The 21,475-nt window shown below is 46.4% G+C and overlaps 1 protein-coding gene across 8 annotated transcripts in view; it reads left to right on the forward strand.

The window, feature by feature from the left end:
• LOC149361936 (putative monocarboxylate transporter 5) overlaps nucleotides 1-20,475 on the forward strand; it is a 38,425-nt gene extending 17,950 nt beyond the window's left edge. The window contains exons 2-7 of one of the 8 annotated variants that reach the window (XM_089572875.1): nucleotides 3,897-4,095; nucleotides 5,545-5,651; nucleotides 8,375-8,563; nucleotides 12,785-12,928; nucleotides 13,865-15,058; nucleotides 19,196-20,475. In XM_089572875.1, the coding sequence (XP_089429001.1) occupies nucleotides 8,392-8,563; nucleotides 12,785-12,928; nucleotides 13,865-15,058; nucleotides 19,196-19,332 (1,647 nt within the window). In that variant the 5' untranslated portion in view covers nucleotides 3,897-4,095; nucleotides 5,545-5,651; nucleotides 8,375-8,391 and the 3' untranslated portion in view covers nucleotides 19,333-20,475. Of the gene's footprint in view, nucleotides 1-3,896; nucleotides 4,096-4,320; nucleotides 4,457-5,544; nucleotides 5,652-8,374; nucleotides 8,564-12,784; nucleotides 12,929-13,864; nucleotides 15,059-19,195 lie in introns of those variants that run through there. The other 7 variants (XM_089572878.1, XM_089572874.1, XM_089572876.1 and 4 more) reach the window with 7 other exon arrangements.
• The last annotated feature ends 1,000 nt before the right edge of the window (nucleotides 20,476-21,475 follow it).

Genomic DNA, 21,475 nt, shown 5'->3' on the forward strand with positions numbered 1-21,475 from the left:
GTTCGCCAGACTGCAGTCACGACTACGTGTCATCTGGTGGAGGGGCTGACGGATGTCCGTGCCGTCCTCACCCTCTGAGAGCCGCCAAAGCAGACCGAGTGGTCTCGAAGAAGGTTACGAGAAAGCAGCAGAAGCCGCCCAAACTCAAGACGAAGTGCGAAACAATGTCGCCTACAGCGGCGTTCCCCTGAATACGGACTACTGCCAGACCGTACGCGAGCAAAGGAGCCGTCAATTCCGACGTCAAGCATGGCTACAACAGCAGCCCCCATTATTTTCACCAGCCCCGACTGCCGCCCACGTTCAACGGTTCACCGTCCGAGCATCCTCAAGAATGGCTGGGAAAGTATGACCGTGTCAGCGTCTTCAACAGCTGGGATGAGCAGACTAAATAAAGTAAGCCACGTTTTCTTTGCCTTGGAAGGACCAGCCAGAATTTGGTTCGACAACCGCACCGGTTGTCCTAGTGAGAAAGAAAGACGGCACACTTCGATTCTGCGTTGATTACCGCCGCTTGAACAACATAACAAAGAAGGACATCTAACCCCTCCCCCGCATAGACGACACACTGGACCGGCTCTACAAGGCTAAGTATTTCTCATTGATGAACTTCAAGAGCGGCTACTGGCAAATTGAGGTCAATGAAAGAGATTGCGAGAAGACCGCATTCATCACTCCAGATATCCTCTTCGAGATCAAAATGACGCCGTTTGGTCTCTGTTCCGCACCAGTAACATTTCAGCGGGTAATGGGTATAGTCCTGGCAGGCCTGAAGTGGTAGATTTGTCTGGTATATTTAGATGACATCGTTTTCTTCGCCTCGAACTTTGAGGAGCACCTAAAAAAGCTTCGAACAGCACCAGACGCAATCAAATTGTCCGGCCTAACCTTGAAAGCAGAGAAGCGCCACTTTGCCTATGAAGATCTGCTCTTTCTATGCCACGTCGTTATCAAGGAGGGAGTACGCCCAGACCCGCAGAAAACAGCTGCTATCGCAATGATTCCGCCACCGCCCTACAAGAAGGCTGTGCGCAGATTCCTTGGACTCTGCGCGTATTACCGGCGATTTGTCAAGAACGATGAGGACGCCTTCCTGAGATCTATCAGCTTCAGGTCTTTTGCACAACAACAACGCTCGGACCCCGACCTAAAATGCCTCATCGAGTACTTGGAAGTCGAGGTGTCTTCACCCCCGCCTCGTTCAAGAAAGGATTGTCTTCGTTCTGTTTACAGAATGATGTCCGCGTGAAGAATAACTTCGCAGCGAACCAACCAGCCTACCTCCTTGTTGTACCTGTGAATCTGCGCGGAGAAGCTCTTCAGGCTTCGCACGACGAACCGACAGCTGGGCATCTCAGGTTTTCTCGCACCCTCCACCGCATTCAAGTCAAGTATTACTGGCCACGAGTGTCTGCCGATGTCGCACATTATGTGAAAACCTGCCGAGATTGTCAGCGATGAAAGACCCCTCCAACCCGACCAGCAGGATTTCAGAATCTCATTGAACCCCCTCAAGACACTCTTAGCAGAGCGGCATGGATTTGCTTGGCCCTTTCCCGAAATCAACATCTGAAGATAAGTGGATCATTATAGCGACGGACTACCTGGCCCGCTACGCCGAGGCAAAAGCCCTACCGAACGGAACAGCAGCAGAAGTCGCCGAATTTTTCGTGGAGTGCATTCTTTTGCGAAACGGCGTCCCCGATGTGCTCATCACGGACAGAGGAACAGCATTCACGGCGGAACTGACGCCAGCCATCCTGCGTTACAACCAAACCAGCCATCGGAGGACAACTGTATACCATCCGCAGACCAACGGACTCACCGGGCGCCTGAACAAAACCATCGCCGATATCCTCGCCATGTATGTCGATGCCGAACACAAGACCTGGGACGTTATCATGCCTTACATCGTCTTCGTATACAACACCGTAGTGCAAGAGACCACTCAGATGACGCCTATTAAGCTCGTCCATGGCAGGGAGGCCACGACCACGCTAGACGCCATGCTGCCGAATGTTAGCGAAGCAGATTACGTCGCCGCCTACCTTCGACGCGCAGAAGAAGCCCGAAGACTTGCCAGATTACAGATCAAAGACCAGCAGCGGACCGACGCCAGACGCTACAACCTATGAAGACGCAACGCGGAATACGAGCCAGGAGACCGAGTCTGAATGTGGACGCCCATTCGCCGCCGCGGATAGAATGAAAAACTTTTGGCCCGCTATTTCGGCCCGTACAAAGTCCTTCATCGGCTAAATGAACTGTACTATGAAGTCGTCCCTGACGAAATGACTGCATCCCAGCGACGCCGCCTACGTCCAGAAGTTCTCCATGTCTTCCGTCTAAAGCCCTATCATGCGCGCTGAAGCACGTTGCGTTTACACCCTTGGTGTTTATTTTTACACAATTCGTTATTGGTGCTTGTGGCCGTATCATGTACTAAAGCATCCGGTCGGTGCTTCTTTGAAAGGGGAGTAATGCGCGGATGTTGTAGTGTTTGTTTGTTCGTTCTTGAAAGCTGCCGACCCGCTGCTATATCACTTTCTTTGTTATGCAAGACGCACCTAGATTTATGTCGATTGAACGCTTCAAGACGGAGCCGACTCTACGCTGTTCCAGAGTGTTCTAGTAACTTTCCAGGCTTTACCTCGCAACTTCGCTATCAGCTTTAAAAAGAGCACTTCCGGGAGCGGCGGGCATACTGTTCGACGACCGCCGAGCACGCTTGTTCCTACCCCACCGCCGAGTTATTAAATTCGTTGTGAGCTCAGGTCAGCCCAAATAAAGAGTTTCGTTTAGAAGCGATTCTGGATGTTTTCCTCTTCGGCGGACTGTAGTCACAACTTCGTGACAATACCATATTTTATTTGCTAAAAAGGTATCCGCGTGAAGTTTGAACAAAGTATGCAAAGATATGCTTGTACTAAAAACTACAAATATGTACAGATATACGCAAAATGTTTCAGTGTCCAGTAGAAAATATTTGTGAAACAAGCATGGCTCTCAGTGGTACCATTTTTCGCCTAGAAAACTGTCCAATCGCTTTACGGCCTATAATTGGGTACGCCGATAGGTGAAACCGCCGGCCGAACCCTGTGCTTTGCAGCTGCCATCTAACCCTGCTTAAATTATGTGAAAATTCCACAAACGAGACAAATAACATCGCTAACGTCAATATTTTTTTTGCAAAAGAACCGCTGAGTGAAGAACAACGGCCCGAATAAGAAAACAATCGAGGCGCTACCATCGATGTCCCGGGTTTGCTGCTCGGGCCTTCTTCGCCCTCTGATGTAAAGTCGGATAGCGACGCAGCATCAGCAGGGGCCATTGATACCTGAATCGTCGACAAAACCAAGCTAGACCACAACATAATGACCAGATTCGTCCCTTTACAGGGAACGTGCCACGCTGCAGCGGTGGACATCTACAGCATCCACGCTCCGCTATTTTCACAATCGGTTCATCCACCACAGCCACGCAAAAAAACAGTAAACTAAAGAGAAAATTAAAGTCTATTTTTACAGCTTCTTGCAAAAACGCGTACCGTCTTAGGGAATGGCTTGGAAGCATTTGAAATTGCATTTTGATTATACCGGTAAAAGGCCAAGGATGGTAAATAGGCACGGTAGGCAATCATTAGACGGTAAGAAGAGTGGTATTTTTTATAAACATTTTGGTAGCACGATGTGATATGCGGAAGAGTTTTTATCGCAGTGTGCGCGTTGATTTTCAATTTCCTTCTTTGTAAATGCTTTGATTGTGTTTTGTGCATATGCGCAGTCTGTGTAGAACATTTTATTCGCGTACGCCTTCGGAAAGCAAAAATCCAGCTGTGACCTTTCTCGATTTTGCCCTACGAGCTTTCCACCGCTTCCGTTCCTGCGATCGCGTAGGGAGGCGCCCAACTCGTCACCTCTACGCCGCATTTGGCGACTCCGCATACCGGTCCGACGGCGAAAATATCAGCGCGACGAGAGCCTGCCACGGCCATAGTGCTGCCTGACGGCACTTATTTGATGCAGCTGTCAACGGCGGCAAGTACTGCTGGAACGGCGGCCCTAAACACTCGCCATCATTATTGCAAGTTAGAAGGTATGTGTCCTAGCCTTTTATTTAACTGTCTCTTTTTTTTTCGTTTCCGTTTGTCGCGCGGAAATCTGCTTTGAGGTCAGCAGTAGACTGCCATGCATTTCCCCGGATGTCGGACCGAGTGCTTGAGAACGATGCAGGTGCACCTCCAATGCAGGCATGCTTGCCTCGTCAGCGTTAAAACACCTGCATGCTTGGGGCGGTCGGGCCTTGTTTACACGTGTTGCGGCGGGCGTATCCTAGGGCAGAACTCAATTTTCTGAGCTGCAGTGGCAGACTCCTTGCTTCATGCACTGGTAGTTTTCACCTACAAATGCGCGAAGACTTTTCTCTCTACATCCGGCGGCGTTACATGCTCAAAAGCGTAAGTGTTTTCCCCTGTACTGTAGTGAATAACATGCGTCATTTATTCGAGCGACACCAAACCTATTGCTTGTTGACAAACCAAATGGTGTGGTATTGCATTTTACCTTCTTATCACCGGGTAGAAATTCGTGGAGGAGTTTATGTTCCCGAAAGGAGCCCAGTAATAATGATGTAGGGTAATTAAAGTACTCTCGGTAATAAATTCGCGGCTGACGCTACACCGGCGCAAGATCCCAGGTGTATATCTGCTGCTTATCGGCAGGCTTCGGATGAAGTCTCTACTTCTGCCGGCGTACTGAGATAAGCCAAACTGACGAGAACGCGAGACCTGCTTGTCAGCGCTGTGTAACGGTGTATGCCTGTTGTTAAATTATATGCAATGTGCCTTCCCTATTGTGTTCGCTTTTCCACACTGCCATTTCAGTCGGACACGAATTAATCGACACATACGCCGCCATGTGCCGCTCATTGCATACTTTCTGCATACTTCATTTGATCTTTCCTTTTCCTCCCCTTCCCTTTCCACAGTGTGGAGTAGCAGGCCAGGGCCATGTTACTACCGGCGGGCCTCTCCTCCTTTTACTTTCATTAAAACACGTTTTTTTCTCTCTCTGTGCGTATCCTTGTTGCAGGCTAGCCTGACATTTTACTAGCAGATTTAAATGATATGCAAAGAACAACAGTTTGACGCTACCCGGAACGCTGCACTACAAACGGATGCGTCCGAATTTTGGCAGAAAAGTCGGGAAAACTTGCGCCTAATGGAGGTCGACCAGTGGGGACTATATATAGCCGAACGGCACGGATAGAATTGTTTTAAGTGGCTGTGCTTCGCTTGCTGTGTGCGTCATAAGTCCGCTTGATGATGTAACGCAAAGAGAGGTATCATGCTGAATTTTTGTGCAAAGAGCTGCATCCGGCGTAGATGCGTGTGCAAACAGGCGAACATGTTAGTGTGGAAGAACAGCTCATATCTTGACAACAAGCACGCGCCGCAAGATAGCGGCGACAATGAGTGCTCTCATACTTTCCTGGTCCGCAAATTTGCTCATACCTGTACATCAGTATTACACGTTCCTTTTTCAGGTTTCCATCCATCATGCTGTGTGTTCTGAGGCTGTCACTTCCTAACCCGGCTCTGTGAGAACGAGGTTGTGAACGCGGCACTGTGCTTGCGTAACTACGAGCAACAGGTATATTTCCAAATGCGTCAGGCTCGACCTACCTTTTCTGGCTCGGAGGCAGTGCACAATTTCTGAGAAGTGCAATTTTACCTCACGCAGCTCATTTTTGATAGGCACGAGTGTCGATAACTTTTTTGTATGGTGAGAGCGGAGAAACGGAGCCCGGCCTGTGTCTTCGTGTAGCAGTGGTCCGTAGTATTTGGCAGCTGCCCGGAGGTGCACCCAGCCGAGGGTGGGTGCATCCGGTGGTGGCAACTGCCGGGCCGGACGGTTGCCCCAATCCACTGCGTTTTCCTAAGGACGCTGAGTACGCTGCTCATCCACTCACCGCCAATTTCCAGTAGTGTCACCACCCGCCTCCAGGACCTTGCACCGGCGCCAAATTCTACACACACATGTACGCAGGCCACCACTTTCTCTTCGAAGCGAGCACACCTTGAACTGCCTTCTCGAAGGAGGTTCTTGCAAGGAAGGCCATGAAATAGTCAGAGCGTAAAAAACGTCAGTGCTCAAGGAGCCGCCAGCTCTGCATTTCGACTAGTTTAGCCGCTAATACTTTGTGTGCAAAAAGTAAAAGTGGCACAAAAGCGGCTCGTAAGAAAAGCATAGCGTTGAAATACAGAACAATGTCCTCAATTTAAAAAAAGTATGTAACACTACTGAAAACCATACACTGTCACAGGAGAGATGCCACCTATAGCCACAAGTCTTCCAACACCCCCGGATAAGCGCAAGACAGATTACGCCATTGACTGCAATAACGCCACATACATGCAAAGCAACACGACATAATCAGCAAGACATTGGTGAAAACAGCGCGAAAGAAGAAGCCCGAAGGCGAAACGAGGAAGTGACAGGGAAGAGCGCTCTTTCCTGTCACTTCCTCGTTTTGCCTTCGGGCTTCTTCTTTCGCGCTGTTTTCACCAATGTCAGAATGGACCAACTAGCCCAGCAAAAAGTTCTGCTAGATAATCAGCAAGTTTGTTTTTGGAATAGCTTTATAATTCAGGCAAGGAAGAGAAGCCAGCAGGAGCCAGAGTGACCACTCTGCTTTCTATGTGCATTCATTCATGCCCACGCACTCTTTAGATGTGCCCCATACCATCCTTCTCCATTGTGTGCAAGAGATCTGTGTGGGTTCTGGAACTGCAATTTTGCAATCGACTTTTTGTGGCCAATGCACGTTATTCACTTAAATCGCACAAATCCCCTTGTGGAAACGTAAGCAAGCACCCTGACGTTTATTCCTGCTTTGCTTGCACACTGTGTGTACAGTTCGCCCCGGTAGGCATGATTCTGTCAAATATTGGATCAAAGTTACTTACTTTTCATAAATGTTGTAGTACACAGCATCACGGCGAGCAGCAAAGCCTTCTAGAAACCTGTTTGAAAAACCCGCACTGCAACAGTGACACCTAGCGTAGCTGGAAACGATATGTAATGCATGAAAACGACACACACTAGCCGTGTACGCCTGCGACTTAAATATTACAGAGCTCACATTGGCGTTTAAACTTTTCTCACACTTTGTAGGAAAAAAAAGTCTGTAACGATTTCTTCGGTTCACAAGCTAGCGAAAAGGTGGTATTGCTGCGAAAGCGCTATTCCAGACGTACCAAGCCCAAGCAAAAATTTTGCCTTATCTTGCGTGCCTTGTCTTGGTCGAGAGAGACTGCTCGGGAAGAGAAACATGGGCTACGCAACCTCTACCGGTGACTGTTACAGAAGGAACCACCTCCCAGTGGAGTGCTGCAACGCTTAACTACTGCGCCACTGCGCTGCGCGGGGTATGACTCGCCGCGATCTATGAATGCCAAGTAGAATGGGCAATTCTGCAAATACGGGCCATAAACCACTGAAGCCCTTCAGGTGAATATTAAGTGTCCCCTGCATTTGCAAGCGTTCTTGGCTCAACTATGTTAAGCCCCTACCACTTTTTTCCGTCACATCTATAAAGTGACGTATTATGTGGCCACGAATGTGCTTGTCGTTTGCCACTTAGCCAGTTGACGCTGAAGCTGCGTGACCAACTCGCCTAGATGTTTACGTTTTATAATAAAATTTAGCCTCACCCCTGTGTGGCCACATTGCAACCAGCAGCAGCTACAAGACGATAAAAGAACTTGTTTTTCAACTCTGTGTAAACCCTAGTATTCTGCACATGTTATTATGCTTCAAGCCACGGTTCTTTTTATTGCCTATTAAATTACGGATGCGGTTATATGGCGGCAAATGACACCGAATTTATCCTGCGAAAGATGAGCGTTTCATGCGTTGCTTTTTCTTTCTTGTAAACGAGGGTGATAGCGAAACTGATATTTTCTTAATTTTTGCTGTTATGAATCATGTTGAACCTTTTACAGCCGTTACATAGGAGTTTTCTTAATCCTAGGAACTGAGCTGCTTTGGAGTGCAATCTATGCATAGTTCTTTGAGTTCCATATGGTATGCACAGTCTGCCAGCTGTTTGGCCACTAGCTTCACGCATTTCGTCTTCCTACTTAGCAATTGAAAATGTGGTGCCTTCTGTTTAACTGCACGTTCTACTCCCTTGAGAGCAATTTAGACATTACTTTAAGTGTTTAGCTGCTTCACAATGCCACTTGCTCCATCGAGTACTTTTTGAATGCGTGATTACTTTCAGTGGCTTTAGGTTCAGCTTATGGACACAGGGAGATCATATATAAGACATGGCAATAGTTAACAAAGCGCACCGTTAATTCTCACCGCAGCCGCACGGGGACTCCAAATGGACCGCGGCTGGACTGTGGCCGCTGCAGCCAGTGTGACAGCATTCTTCACCGTGACGATGATGATGAACTCGGGATTCTTCTACGTGTCCTTCATGGAAGAGTTTGACGTCAACAGGGAGACTGCATCGTGGCCAGCAAGCGTTATGTCAGGCGTCTCACACTCGTTCGGTGAGAAACACCTCTACCGAATTAAAAAGAATGAAATTGGCTGGTTCTCTCTGCGTGTCAAAGCTATGGTAGCCACGATCTCAGTCGAATTATCAGCCGTTGTTCACATTCAAGTGAAAGTCAAAGATGAAATGAAAAGAACGACATAATATTTCATTGATACTTTTTCATGTGTCAGCCCGTTGCTACAGCTGCAGCTTAAGAGTAGGCAAGGAAATTACACGTGGTTTTTAACCCACCGGAAGTTCCCTAAACCTTTCTTCTTGGGTCGGTCGTACGTTTCCGTCAATCTCTGGACGTAACATTCAGCAAAGCGGAAAGTTGGGCAAGTTGGATAACGTTCATGATGTAAAAAATAGCGCACAGGGAACACACGGGACGGAAAGTAAACGACGCAGACAAGCGCTTGTCTGCGTCGTTTACTTTCCGTCCCGTCTGTTCCCTGTGGGCTATCTTTTACATCATGAATCTCTGGACGTACTTTTTGATCCGTATTAAGTAAGAATGGTTTCAGTAGCATCGTTCGTAATAAAATGTTTCTAACCTAAATCGCCTCAATAAGAACCCATTTATGTAGACTTGTTCCATAGGTTCTGTCACGCAAATAATACCAAGCTACGAAAATGCCGCAGCGCATTTGTGTCAACCATGTTATTAGCGAGCTCAGCTCCTGGCTTGTAATGAGCTTGAGCACACTGCCACGATGCTTAAATAATGCAAAATTGATGTTAAGGACTCTAATGCGCGCTTTCAGTGATCTTTCGACCTTTCCAGAATAACGCCGACAGTTTCCGGATACGAGGATTGACATGAAAATACTTGCCTGACATTACTTGACATTACTTGACAAAACTTCACATTAACTATGGCACGTGGCAGCAGAAGCCCTGTTTAGCCTTGAAAGATTAAATGTTTAGCCATAGGTAGTAAATAGATGAACGGAGGGACAAAGTACATAATATTAATCCCCGCTTTCTTGCCCAGCTCAGCTGTAAAGAGTGAGCTCCATGTGAGCGAAAAGTGCAACGCAACGCAATGAGGCGGCGCGGCGACGACAGCCCTCGTTCGTTGCGGTTATTTGGCAACTTTCAAGCAAGTGAGGACGGCAAGCGAGGTGCACCGACGACGTACTCAGCGGTCTCTGCTTGCGCACTTGAGCTTAGAAAACACATTCGTAACCCGTTCTCGGTTCTCTCTCTTAAAATTTCGCGGGCGTGGTTCATAACCAGTGCAAAAGAACATTATTTTTTTCTACGTCCGCGGAGTAGCGGTAGCCGCGATCAACAAGCCGGCATTCTTGCGGAGACGAATTCAAACCAAGGATTCGCGGTGTGGTGTGCTTTCGGTCGATGTTTGCGCACTCCTGCTTAGTAAAAACACTCCTGTATATTGTCATTGCAGTCTTCTTATGAGCGAGAAAACAATAATATGCAAGTGAGAATATGAGCCCCGAGTGATTCTGCTCGTACGTACAGCTAGAACGCAGTGGCACGGTTGATCGAGGGCCGGTACCTGCCACTCGACTAGCACCTCTCCATGCAATGCAGCCGCTCGTAGCCCGCTTCAGATGTTTTCTAGCAATCCGTAGCCAATAAGGAGATCGTTCTCATTGTTTTAATGCTTCAGGTCTTTCACGCGGCTGCAGTAAAGTTAAGTAAATATTTTTGGCAAAGTAAATATTTTCTCTAGAGCTCCGATTACCGAGATGACGCGCTTGTTGAATCGAACAGAGATCTCGGGGGAGAAGCTATGTGATAAATCGGAAACGGGGAAAGGACACATGGAAGACAAGCGACGTTTGTGTGGGTGCAGGTCCGAGCGACAGGGCAAGCGACACGGGGAAAATGCTTAGCGCGAGGGCGCCGCTCGATGCTCGCCGCCGTCGTCTCAGCGTTTGCTTCAGTTTTCGCGTACATGGAACTAAGCCTCAAGTCCTGAACTTTGATGGCATGTTTGTTCGTTATGAAACGCTAGTCTTTTCTAATGCAAGCCGGTGAGCGTGTAAGCAAATAACAAGTAAAAACAAATAGTGTGATAATTAAGGTTGCGCATTAACACGAGCAACCTCGCTAGCCGCGCGGAGGACAGGACTGCTGCTTGAAGAAAGACTTAGTGGCATCGGAGGAACATGGATTTGAGACTGTGGCGATGTGTATACGACACTCTTCAAAACGTGCTTGGCGTTGAGTTGCAGGGTTAGCGTAAAGGACATTCGCAATTTCACTTCATACGTGTAAGTATAAAAGGTGCCCCAGATAAATGTAACCAAGGTTTTAAAGAACACGGCATGAACTAGCCGTCTGAAACCAACCGAAAGTTGTTTACAGTCACGCGACCTAGTCTGCAGTATTTTTTGCGTTCAAGGTTAACTAAGTAGTTAAGCTTAATTAGCTAACTTTTTAATTATTGACTTGAAGAACAAAGATTCATAGGGAAATTTTTACATCGCTTTAAAAACCACTGACTGAAACATTCCAGCAAGGCACCAGTTACGCAGTGGTTTTTTTAAAGAAAAAACAACAGTCGGACGGCGCAGAAACACCCTGGCCAATCCCCCGCCATGGGTATGTGCCATTAAGCCTGAGGACATCGTCATCATCATCAACACCGATCCAGAAGTGGTAGCTTGGGAGTTGGCTGAAAAGCAGCGAGAGCTTTTCGCTTTGAGATATCCAGGCTTAACCTTAGCTAAGCCACAGCCAAATTTTTTAGTCGGTGTTTCGCACTAAAATTTCACTCTACGCTGTCCTGCTTTTACTCGTCCGACTGTACGTGCTCGTGCTTCGTCTACAGACCGTATAGCTGTGGGTGCGGCATTCTCGCGCGGGCTAAAATGAGTGAGCTGCTCACCGTGTGCCTGTCCTCGGCGACGGTGGGCTCTGTGCCGTCCTTTAACCATAACTCGCGCAATAAGAAAAAGCTTCCACGTGACAACGGTGCCACTTCAACGTCCCAAGACGCGCCTTAAAGAAAGAAATCCTGTTTTTTGTGAAGTCCTCTCCTCAGTTGTACTTTAAGTACACATTGGTGCAGAGGTGTGAGCGAGCAGCTTGTCACGTGATGACTTTCTTTTTGAGGACAATAAATAAAGCTACGCAAATCGAACCTTGATGCAAGCAGCACTCCTAGCGGTTTTTCGAGGCGATCTGCGGCTCTTTTATTGACTCTTTCTTCCTGAAGTCAGTGATTAAAAATGTAGCCAATTAAGCTTATGTAATTAACTGTATTTGAATAACGAAAAAAATACTCAAGACTAGGCCACGCGACTCTCAACAAAAGGCAGTTGGTTTCACTGGATTAGGACACGTCGTCTTTTTTAAAAATTTGGTTAAATTTAGCAGGGACACCCGGTATATTTATACTCTCTGGCAGCGATGCAGCGAGGGAGGCGAACAGCTCGTCGTCGTAGCGGCGCCGTGCACTCGACGTTGCCCTGCGCAGCATAGCCGTGATTCGTGGATAAACGAGACAAGACACCTGTGACGGCGGCGAGCAGAGCCCGCAGGAATCAGCTGTGACCGACCAGCTGTGAAACGGAACAAACGTACTAGTCTAACTGCGCTCTTTTTTGTATTTGTTAACTGCTGCAAGCAGCAGGAGACCGTATGGAATAGAATCGCTCGCCAGCCGACAAGCCCGAAAGTAGACTAACCTTGAGCCATATGTGTTTTGCAGTCGCGAATCCCGAACTCTCTAAATGTTTAACGAACACCAAGCTTCGCTTGCACGTTGTGCAGATGGCTCTAAATTCTGGCCTATTTACACAGTGTGACGATGGCCAACTGCTATGATCCGAGAAATAATCTCTGTCGACGGCCATTGGATGACAGTAAGACTGTGCATATCGAGAGTTTTTGAATACGCAACAAATAGGGAACTGCTTCGCTACACGTTTAATATTACTGCAATGAGCAGTTTTCTTCAAATAGGAGCTAACCTGTGTTTGAATTCACCTTAATAAAACATTTGAACAGTTTTATCCACAGCGCAGACGGGTACCCAACCATGATACAATGCGCACAAGCTTTCCCCTTGTCTGGTGCTCGGCTTATGTGGGGGAAATGCTTTTTAAACAGGTATTTAACCCACACTTGTGTAAATAAAAACATCTTGTGCCATGGTGCTCTTTTTGCCATATATGCTCTTGCGCCGTAAAAAAAATTCATCAAGTTTATTGAAGAGACACGTTTACCCTACCACCGTTCCTCGCTTCGTGCGCAGGTCTCCTCGTATCCGTCTGTCAACGGCGGCTGTCCGCCTTCCACATGGGGCTCGCCGGCAGCATCTTTTTGTGGGCAGGCATACTGGGCGCTGTTTTTGCGCCGAACATGGCCTGGATGACAGTGGCGATGGGTGCCGTGCATGGTGAGCCTCTAAGAATTTCAGGAGAGCACGCGATATTCTTGAGGGAGCTGGCAAAGTACTTTAAAGTGGCGATGGCTCTCTCTCTCTCTCGTCAAAGATTGGACTAAAATGGGGACCGGTGGTAGAGTGAAAACCTCAACAGAAAAAAAGAACAGACCAGATGAAGTCTAAAAATACCTGTTCCTTCCAGGAGCTCTTCAACTAGTGATGTATTCCTGCTTTTGTCGGTTTAAAAAATCTCGCCTCATATAGGAGTGGAACGAAGCTGATGCCAACCTATTTGAGGGTTTAAAACATTTCGACTAATCATAGTCCGGCGTTATTTTGCAAGTGTTGCGCCGTGGTAAACCTTCTCGGAATAACGCGGGTTAACTGTCATGTGGAGAGTACACTTAAATAATATAACAGAACCCTACCAGCATACAATAGAAAGAAAGACTCGAGTTACTATTACACGGAAAAGTTCGGATTGTCATATAAAATCAGCTCTAAGGATGAAAAGTCTACAAGGCTGTTGACAAGTTCTCAGAACGCCGAGCCGGTTGCGGGGGTGGTTGGATTTCTCTGAGCGCTGCCACCACAGGCGTACGTAGGGGCTCACATTAGCAAACCATATATGAGCATTAGCGCGTCAGCAAAGAGGTTACCATCATCGGATGCGCTAAGTCCTCTGAATGACCATTCACCACCTACTAGCTGTACACCACGCCAAAAGTGGCCAGATTGCTTCAGCAAAATGTGCGTGTTATCATTGTTTACCTCAGTAAACATGCCACATACCCACGCGAGGGTTCTGTCCATGGTACGGTGGTGAACGCCAAGGAAGTATATGTGCTTCGAAAAAGACGTAAGGCGGCGAAGTAGAATAGTGGAATGACTGAAGCTTGAAAAAAAAAATATATGCACTATGCTACCTCTTTTCCTTTTCCTTCCAAGGCGCTGGCGTCGGGATCGTCTGTGTGACTCTCATCATCGTGGTGATGATGTACTTCGACAAATACCGCGGCATAGCGAGCGGCCTCAAGTTCGCGGGATACACGCTGTGCTCACTTCTCTACCCAGTCATACTGACCTCTTTAAAGGAGAGTTACGGCGTGAGGGGAACTCTGCTTGTGTACTGTGCCCTTACCATGAACGTCACAGCACTCACACTGCTTCTCAAGGAGCCGCCGTGGTACAAAAATGGCCGGAAGAATAAAGAAGCCAAACCCTCAGCAAGTGAAACAGACGCGAGTCCAGAAAAGGCGAACAGAATTGCAACAATTTCATGTAAAACCTTGACATTGCAAGTAGAAAGCTCTGGTAGCCCGGTGGACAGACCAACTTACTACTGGAAATACTCCAGGAAGAAACCTTCCCCCACAGAAATAAACGACGTCATAGAAAGTAATGGGGTCATTGGGACATCATGCAAGTCGTCAGCAGAAGAAGTGTACTGTGAAGGAGCTCCAAGTAGCACAGCTCATCTCCCACCTGAAGCAGTGTCGCATGGGTCGAAGACCACTGATGACCAGAGTAGCGACGTGGGTAGGGCGTGTCCGAAAAACACAACAGAACAAGCTTCCATGGCTCGCAACAACGAAAACTGTTTTCGCGCCACTGTATCAATACGACCCAGCTGCTGTGCTAGTATTGATCCCATAAATTCACCTTCGGTATTCCGTCACATTGTGCAGCTATTATCAAAGCCAAGGTTCTACGTCGTCGTGGTAGGTATTGTGGCGCTTGATTACACAATGGCGGTGTTTCCCACGACCATTGTGGACTACGCGCTCGACAAGGGATCTGCCCGTCGCCACGCGGACCTGTCTGTGATGTACTGTGCTCCGGCGGAACTAGTAGGGCGCATCGCATTGCCCCTGATGGCCGACTGCAGGTTGGTCAGCAGGACGACGCTAGTATCTGCGACCTTTTTCCTGCTAGCTGCGTCAATGCTCGCCCTGCCAGTCACAAATTCGTTTCTGTCATATATTCTTCTCTGCGCATGCGCGACAATGCTCATTGGCTGCTTGATGAGTATGAAGCCCGTTGTGATTGCCGATTATTTCGGAATAGAGAGTGTCGCTGCCAGTTGGGGATTCGCTGGAGTGACTCTACTGCCTCTGCTTCTGTGCAATCCGTCGATTATAGGTGAGAATATGTTTCTTTCCTTAAAAAATTTTCTCTACATTATTAATTATGCTATAGTAAGTACTCTATGTTCAAGCTGTAGAGGGAGAATAGAAATAAATAAGCCCCTGGGTGCGCACCAAAGTCGTTTCTGATAAGATTTGCGTCTATCAGACTTTACAGCAACGCAGAGCGAAAATTAACTCGAAATTTTAGTTATTCCGCACTGATAAACTTTTACAAGATATATAGGAGGAATAATCTCAGAATTGGTGCAAAAAAAATCCTTAAACTTTTCGTACCTTGAACTATTGCCAAAACCTATTAAGCCCAATTATACTTTATGCGTGCGCAAAGCTTGGACTGAAGAAGCGCCGCTTTTAAACCTGCGTTAATCGTGTGGTAGGTAAACAACTGTGTGGCGCTCCTGCAAAAAAAAATCGAATACGCTGGAGTGGACGCCAATGAGTATTTGCTCTCTTACTACAAATTTTCTCCACCTTAGATGATTCCTCGAAATATCTGACGAACACTGTACCCACTTCGAGTTATTGCTCAATAAACTCTGCACCTACCATAAGCTAGCCGTCCCAGTTAGCGCAATGTAGAGCTACTGATCTGGTGAAGCGGTGGTCCCGGGTTCGAACTCCGGGCCAGAAAGAATTTTTCTTTAAATGCGAAGTTTCTGTTAAAGCTGTATAGCTTTTCTTTGCAGCCGTATGGTGGCATTTAGGCGGATGCCAACGTGTGGTTTGCTCCCTTATTACGAAAACAATTCACGCGATTTCACGAAGTTTGCGCCAACTTGCCTCTTGCCACACACTGGCCAAAAGAAAATTTCTAAATGTAATTAATTACTTTTCTGTGAATACCTATTGAATAAGGGGAAGGTTGTCCAACTGTTTAAAATCGGTGAGAATTATAGTGGCCTGGGTTACGTTCGCGATATAAAGTGCTCACATGAAGCATTACATTCCTTCATACAATCGTAAGTGGTATATGTAACCAAATGTCCGCATTAGTGAGTTTGTCGCAAAAAGCAACTCCAGAGGTTCCTCTGTAAATTTTGAGTCTCAAATCGCACCAAATGTCTTTTAGTCGTTTGTCTCCAGCACAACACGATGTTTTCTCTTTTTTAAATACCAAGTGGAACTATTTCAATACAGCGGGCGCAGCTAACCGAAGTGCCGACTTTAAATTGCACTAAGCACCTAAAAAAAGTGTGAAACTTTCCTTCGGGAAGCGTGGAGAGCGAATCAACGTGCGGGTAATGCTAGCAGTGTCCCTAACGCATTCTTGCCTGTGCGCTAAATTGACACCAAGTTAGGGACCATTAATTTAGACCGCGCAAACTGGAAACTTCAAAATTGACGCGCAGAAAAGTAATACAGAATGGCTGCCAGACTTGGCGGGAATGATACGGACGAAGGCGCAAACCTACAGCAGATACTAAAATGAAATACATGCATATTGAGACACCACCGGTACAGCCCTTTGAAACAAGCGGTATCTGTTAGATTTCAATTATCCGCGGCATTTTGAATAGTGCACTTTATTTGTAGATATCTATAGAGGTCGTTCCACTTCGTGCGAGTTTTAGTGAAGATATTTCTGCAGGCCCTCTTTTCAGGATTGAAAAAAAGAACGGGGGGGGGGGGAGTAATCTGCAGTGCAATATTAGAAGCTCCCAAAGCTAGAAAAAGGCACAATCCCTAGGTTAGCTACAACATCGTAGTATATGTGGAACGACTGATATTAAGGATACAAGGGCATGGAAGTAAGAATATTACACAAAAAATCTCAGGCAGGAAAAAATAGCAACTTCTTCAACAAACAAAAATCTAACTGGAAACGTTTTTAGGCACAAAAAGAATGGGAACAAAGAAGTAAGCAGAAAAATTAATGAAATGTGAACGTCCCGGCGTATTAGATCCCGAAATTTCGACGTGGTTGGTTCAATGAATTTGTGCGTTGTTGCGGGTTGTGGTCAGTTGTGCCACTGGGTCCTGATGTGCTGTATGAAAGACTGAGGAAGTGTAGAAGAACGACATGCGATGCGCTAGGCGTGTGGACGGTCGAGACACAGAAAGACGGCTGACAGTTACTGAAAAAAAATAAAGTCGTGTTGTGTTTTTAAGAGTGATTCCAGTGAAAATTTACGGCGGTGAGATAAGTGTTTTAACTCAGCGCGATTTTTTAATGCAGTCAGAGTGGGAGTATTTGCTTCACGATCCAAAAAAGAGAAACAGACACAACCAGAAACACTCTAAAACATTTCTTAACGAGTTCTGCAATGGTCTCAAGTATAACGTCTTGGATGCTAGGTCACTATGAACGGAGTAGTCCAGCGCGGATATATCGAATCCTGATATTTTGAAATATTGACTATACAGAACACACATATTATCGCCTTTAAAATCATGTGTAAATAATTAGGAAAGTCGCTCTGCATATCTAAATGCCATTTCGGGGGTCCTTCGATATAACGAACAGCGGGGGTGCTCCCACATGTGGTGCCTCTCTAAACAGCGCTCTTAGGTGTTTTCCGTGGGCAGAGATGGGTCGGCTGCGGCGCCTTGGTTGTCTGCATGTTGGCAGCCCTTGCATCGTTTAACCGCGTGAAGGGTTTGACATGTGCTTTGCTTCAGGCTGGCCTTGGGTCTCGCGTATTTATTTTACACGCCATATCTCTGTCATGCTCTGAAGCCATTCCAAGTAAAGCCTAGAGGCTGCCCTCGCTTGGTTTGCTTCGCACCCATTTGCACTGCCGAAACGTCTTCAATGTTTCTCCTCTTTCTGTGCCCGTTTGGACTGCTCGGCAGGCGTTTGAGATGAGAAAACGCTGGCACCAGGGTTTAGTAAGTGGACCTCTTGTCTTACCTTTAGCCTTGTTCACCGAGACAATCCTGAAATTAACTCAAAATAAACCCTTCAAAGTATATAAATTTAAAAAGCAAATATTCAACTTACAGGGCACTGGTAACCGGATTATACATCTTTTGATAGACAATTTACCATTTCTAAAGAGTCGTCCACAGCGGCTTCGTTGTCAAGGTGGCTCGACCTTACAACGCCCCTCGACTGGTGCACTGCGAGCAAGCCGGCGGTAGGCACGTCTATTCAAGAAGCGCCTCACTAGTGTGGGTGCTATGTTTTTGTTTTCTCCTAGGCCACAAAGAAGCAAACCTACAGCCATTTTTTTATACCGAATTAGCGATAGAGTGAACTTTCACGGTCGCCATCGAGTTCGACATATCCGGGTTCGACTACTGCAAAAGGAAGAGAGGGGAAAAGTTAACTGTAAAATATTTGGATATTGCATGATCCTTGAAATGATCTCCTCCATTTTCCCTCGAATTACGTATACCAAGCGACGCCCCACTTATAAAGATAGCATACTTCGGCGTTTCACTTGGTATCTATTGTGCCATTGTTTGGTATGAGGCGCTGGCACACCAATAATCAACGGCCTAAGATATCGTTTTGGTAGCTGCTCCATGAAAGCATAAATCATCAGAAAACGGCTGTAAGGAGTGGCAGAGATTATATTTGGTGTGACAAAACGTGTTACTTGACTTATATATTAAAGCTGACGTCAGTGTGGCTATTAAGACTCGTTGGTAGGTGCAAGAACGCGCAAGCTGTGTTATTCTTCAAAAGTCCTCTTTTTGGCTCATTATTCCTTTGTGTGAAACCACGAAGGCTTCAAAAATTACGGGTCATTCAAAATTTACTGCTTCTTCACAGTATTTTTGCACTGAGGCGGAATTACCTCAAAATCGATTGCTATTTCAATTTCTTGGCGAATAGACTTTCTCTACCATGTCTAAAGGGAAGAAAAGGAATCCCGAAAGAAATGGTATCAGAATGTATGCGCTAAAGATTTTTCAGGCTTTGTCAGATTCAATAAGCAACAAAGCTGGGCCACTGCTTAAAGAACTCGATGAGAGTACTTGGCACTTATATGGTCACGATTTCAAAAAAAGAATTTCCTCCCTAAAGATTAAGCTAAAGTCCACTTGAGGGGTTCGGGACATTCTTGCGTTTCCAGTCGATATGGTGTGCGGTATGTGTTGATGGTATATTGCAAACATAATTTTTTTCACTCGCCGAGAAACAGTAGAAGTTTGTGGTGAAAAGTACGATTTGTTTCTTCAGGTTTTTTCAGAGACACCATGGGGAGCTACGACGGACTGTACCAGCTCCAAGCTGCCATTCACTGTTGCGTCGGGGGCCTCTTCGGGCTTTTGTCCTTCCTGGACAGAAGAGCAAGGAAAGCAGGGTCACTAAATTGAGGAGTGTAGCTGCTGCTTGCGAGTTCTGCTGAAGTTATTTTATTTTGAACAGCGGCAGCTAATAGGGCCGTTCATGCGTCTAAAGCCTTCAACAAGAAGGCTAGTGTAACTGACTGAAGAAGCTGTTTCGTCGCATCTTGCTGTGTGAAGGTCGGCTAAAACGCAAAATACCGAATTCGGCGGTTTATCACCTCTACACGTACCGTTTTTTTGCCTTTAAAACACGAGGCATGAGAACTGGAATTAATAGCGCATAAAGTATTGGTAATCGTTGGAGAAAATCATTAAACTATTACACGCGATTAGCACAGGAAGGTTTCACGTAAAAAGATAAAAACGAATTAACTGCCACGGTATAAATATTAAAAGAAGGCAAAGTATATCTTTGCAGAGCTGCCTTTGGCACGTAGCAAGAAGCTTTATTCAACACTGGGGAAGGGGTCAGCGTAATTTCTTTTGCAGAAGTTAGTGGGGATGGAAATGTATATAGCACAGAACAGCGCATATTCCAAGACATCACTGACAGAAAAACGGAGGGGGAAGAGTCGGAGTTTAAGATATGGGCACCTGAACTTTCAAGCTTACTGTGATGTCTCACCTTGCTGAGTTCCGCTTGTGTTCATTGGTAGCTTTTAGTAGACAGAACATATTATGAACAAGTACGTATAATTTAGGGGCATAACTTCTGCACGGCTGCATATTACAAGGAATAACAAGCCTACTTTGCCATCGGTCACTGTGTTTAGCATTAAACTTGTTCAACATAATTATTGCTGAACGTTTCCTAATGTTTCTACACAAAGGAACAGGTCCTTTGGAGTTCAGCTTTGAATGTGAGCTGAGTTTACGGTTTGAATGCGGAACACTATACCCAAGCGCGCCTAGGCGTTCAGCATTTACGACTGCATTCTTCTATGTGTGATGTCAAGTTTAGTGCATGTAGCAGGTGTTATTTGCTTTCGATTCTGTAAATAAAGAGTCGCCTACGCAGTCCATCTGCAATCAGCACATGCATAGTAAGCGGATGGTTGTTTTATCCGAGCTAAGAAAACCGCTCTACAACGGACAGTTATATTTAGGTGTCGGCTGTACAGAGGGCAAAACGCTTGCCTAGAACACATTGCGGGCGTGTTTCAGGCTGAACACGCGATATCTAGAGATAAAATGTGGTTAAAAATTGTATGTATGTAAGCCTGTGCAGTTAAACTCATAGGATTTCACCGTCATATTTTGCCTTTTTGGTCGCAGCGGCTTTAGGAGCTGTGGGACACAGAGTTAGGTCTTTCTGGCATGTGTTTTGCCCTCTGTACCCCAGTAAACCATAAAACGTACCATAGACATCAGCAAGATATTTACGCTGGACATTAGACACCTCCATTAGACATCCACATTAGTACCGTTTACGAAAAATCTACGTACCTACAACATGAAAATTGGGGTCCAGTTCACGTTGTAGGTACGTACTGCAGACATCACGCTCTACATTTATCAGATATTTGTGAACATGTAAGTACGCCCAGTCTACGTAGCCTAGACGTCTATATAAAGAGAATATGACTATACATAGATCAATATCCAGGCGAAAATTTCTAACTGGTTCCAGTCCTACTGTTTTAAGAGACACATTTCCAGACTGGAACCAGCTGCAATACGAGATGCAGCTGGCACCTGTTACAATTCCAGATGGAACGGAGACCTACTGCATCCCAGCCACAGACTTCCCTATGGAGTCGTCGGGACGTCCAAACACTCCAGCTAGCTCAAATACAGTTGAGTAAGCAAGTACATGGCCATCATGAGAGCCCAAAACACTGCAGATGACTTCCTAGTGCGTCAGTATTTTATTGCGCTCGGCGCTTTCACTGAATCTTCTTGTTGAGAATAATCGTCAGGTTAATAGCTGCGGTGGCATCAATACTCTTCTGCCGAGCCCAATAGGCCAGGGTTGCTGCAAAAGAAAGCATAATTGTTCACTTTTACAGGTGACAAGAGAATGGCACAGCAACCACAACAAACAAACCCAGTAATTTACGCCACTTTTACCGACGCAAGTCTATGAAGCGTGAAAGGTTGCCCTTGCAGCACTAAAAGGCAGTCGTGCTGAGCGGAGTGTGCTGGCACACGCACTTCGGCACACCATCCG

Source organism: Amblyomma mixtum, chromosome 2 (genome assembly GCF_055824585.1).
Source record: "Amblyomma mixtum isolate Tamu chromosome 2, ASM5582458v1, whole genome shotgun sequence".
In the NCBI taxonomy this organism is placed as follows: Eukaryota; Metazoa; Arthropoda; class Arachnida; order Ixodida; family Ixodidae; genus Amblyomma; species Amblyomma mixtum.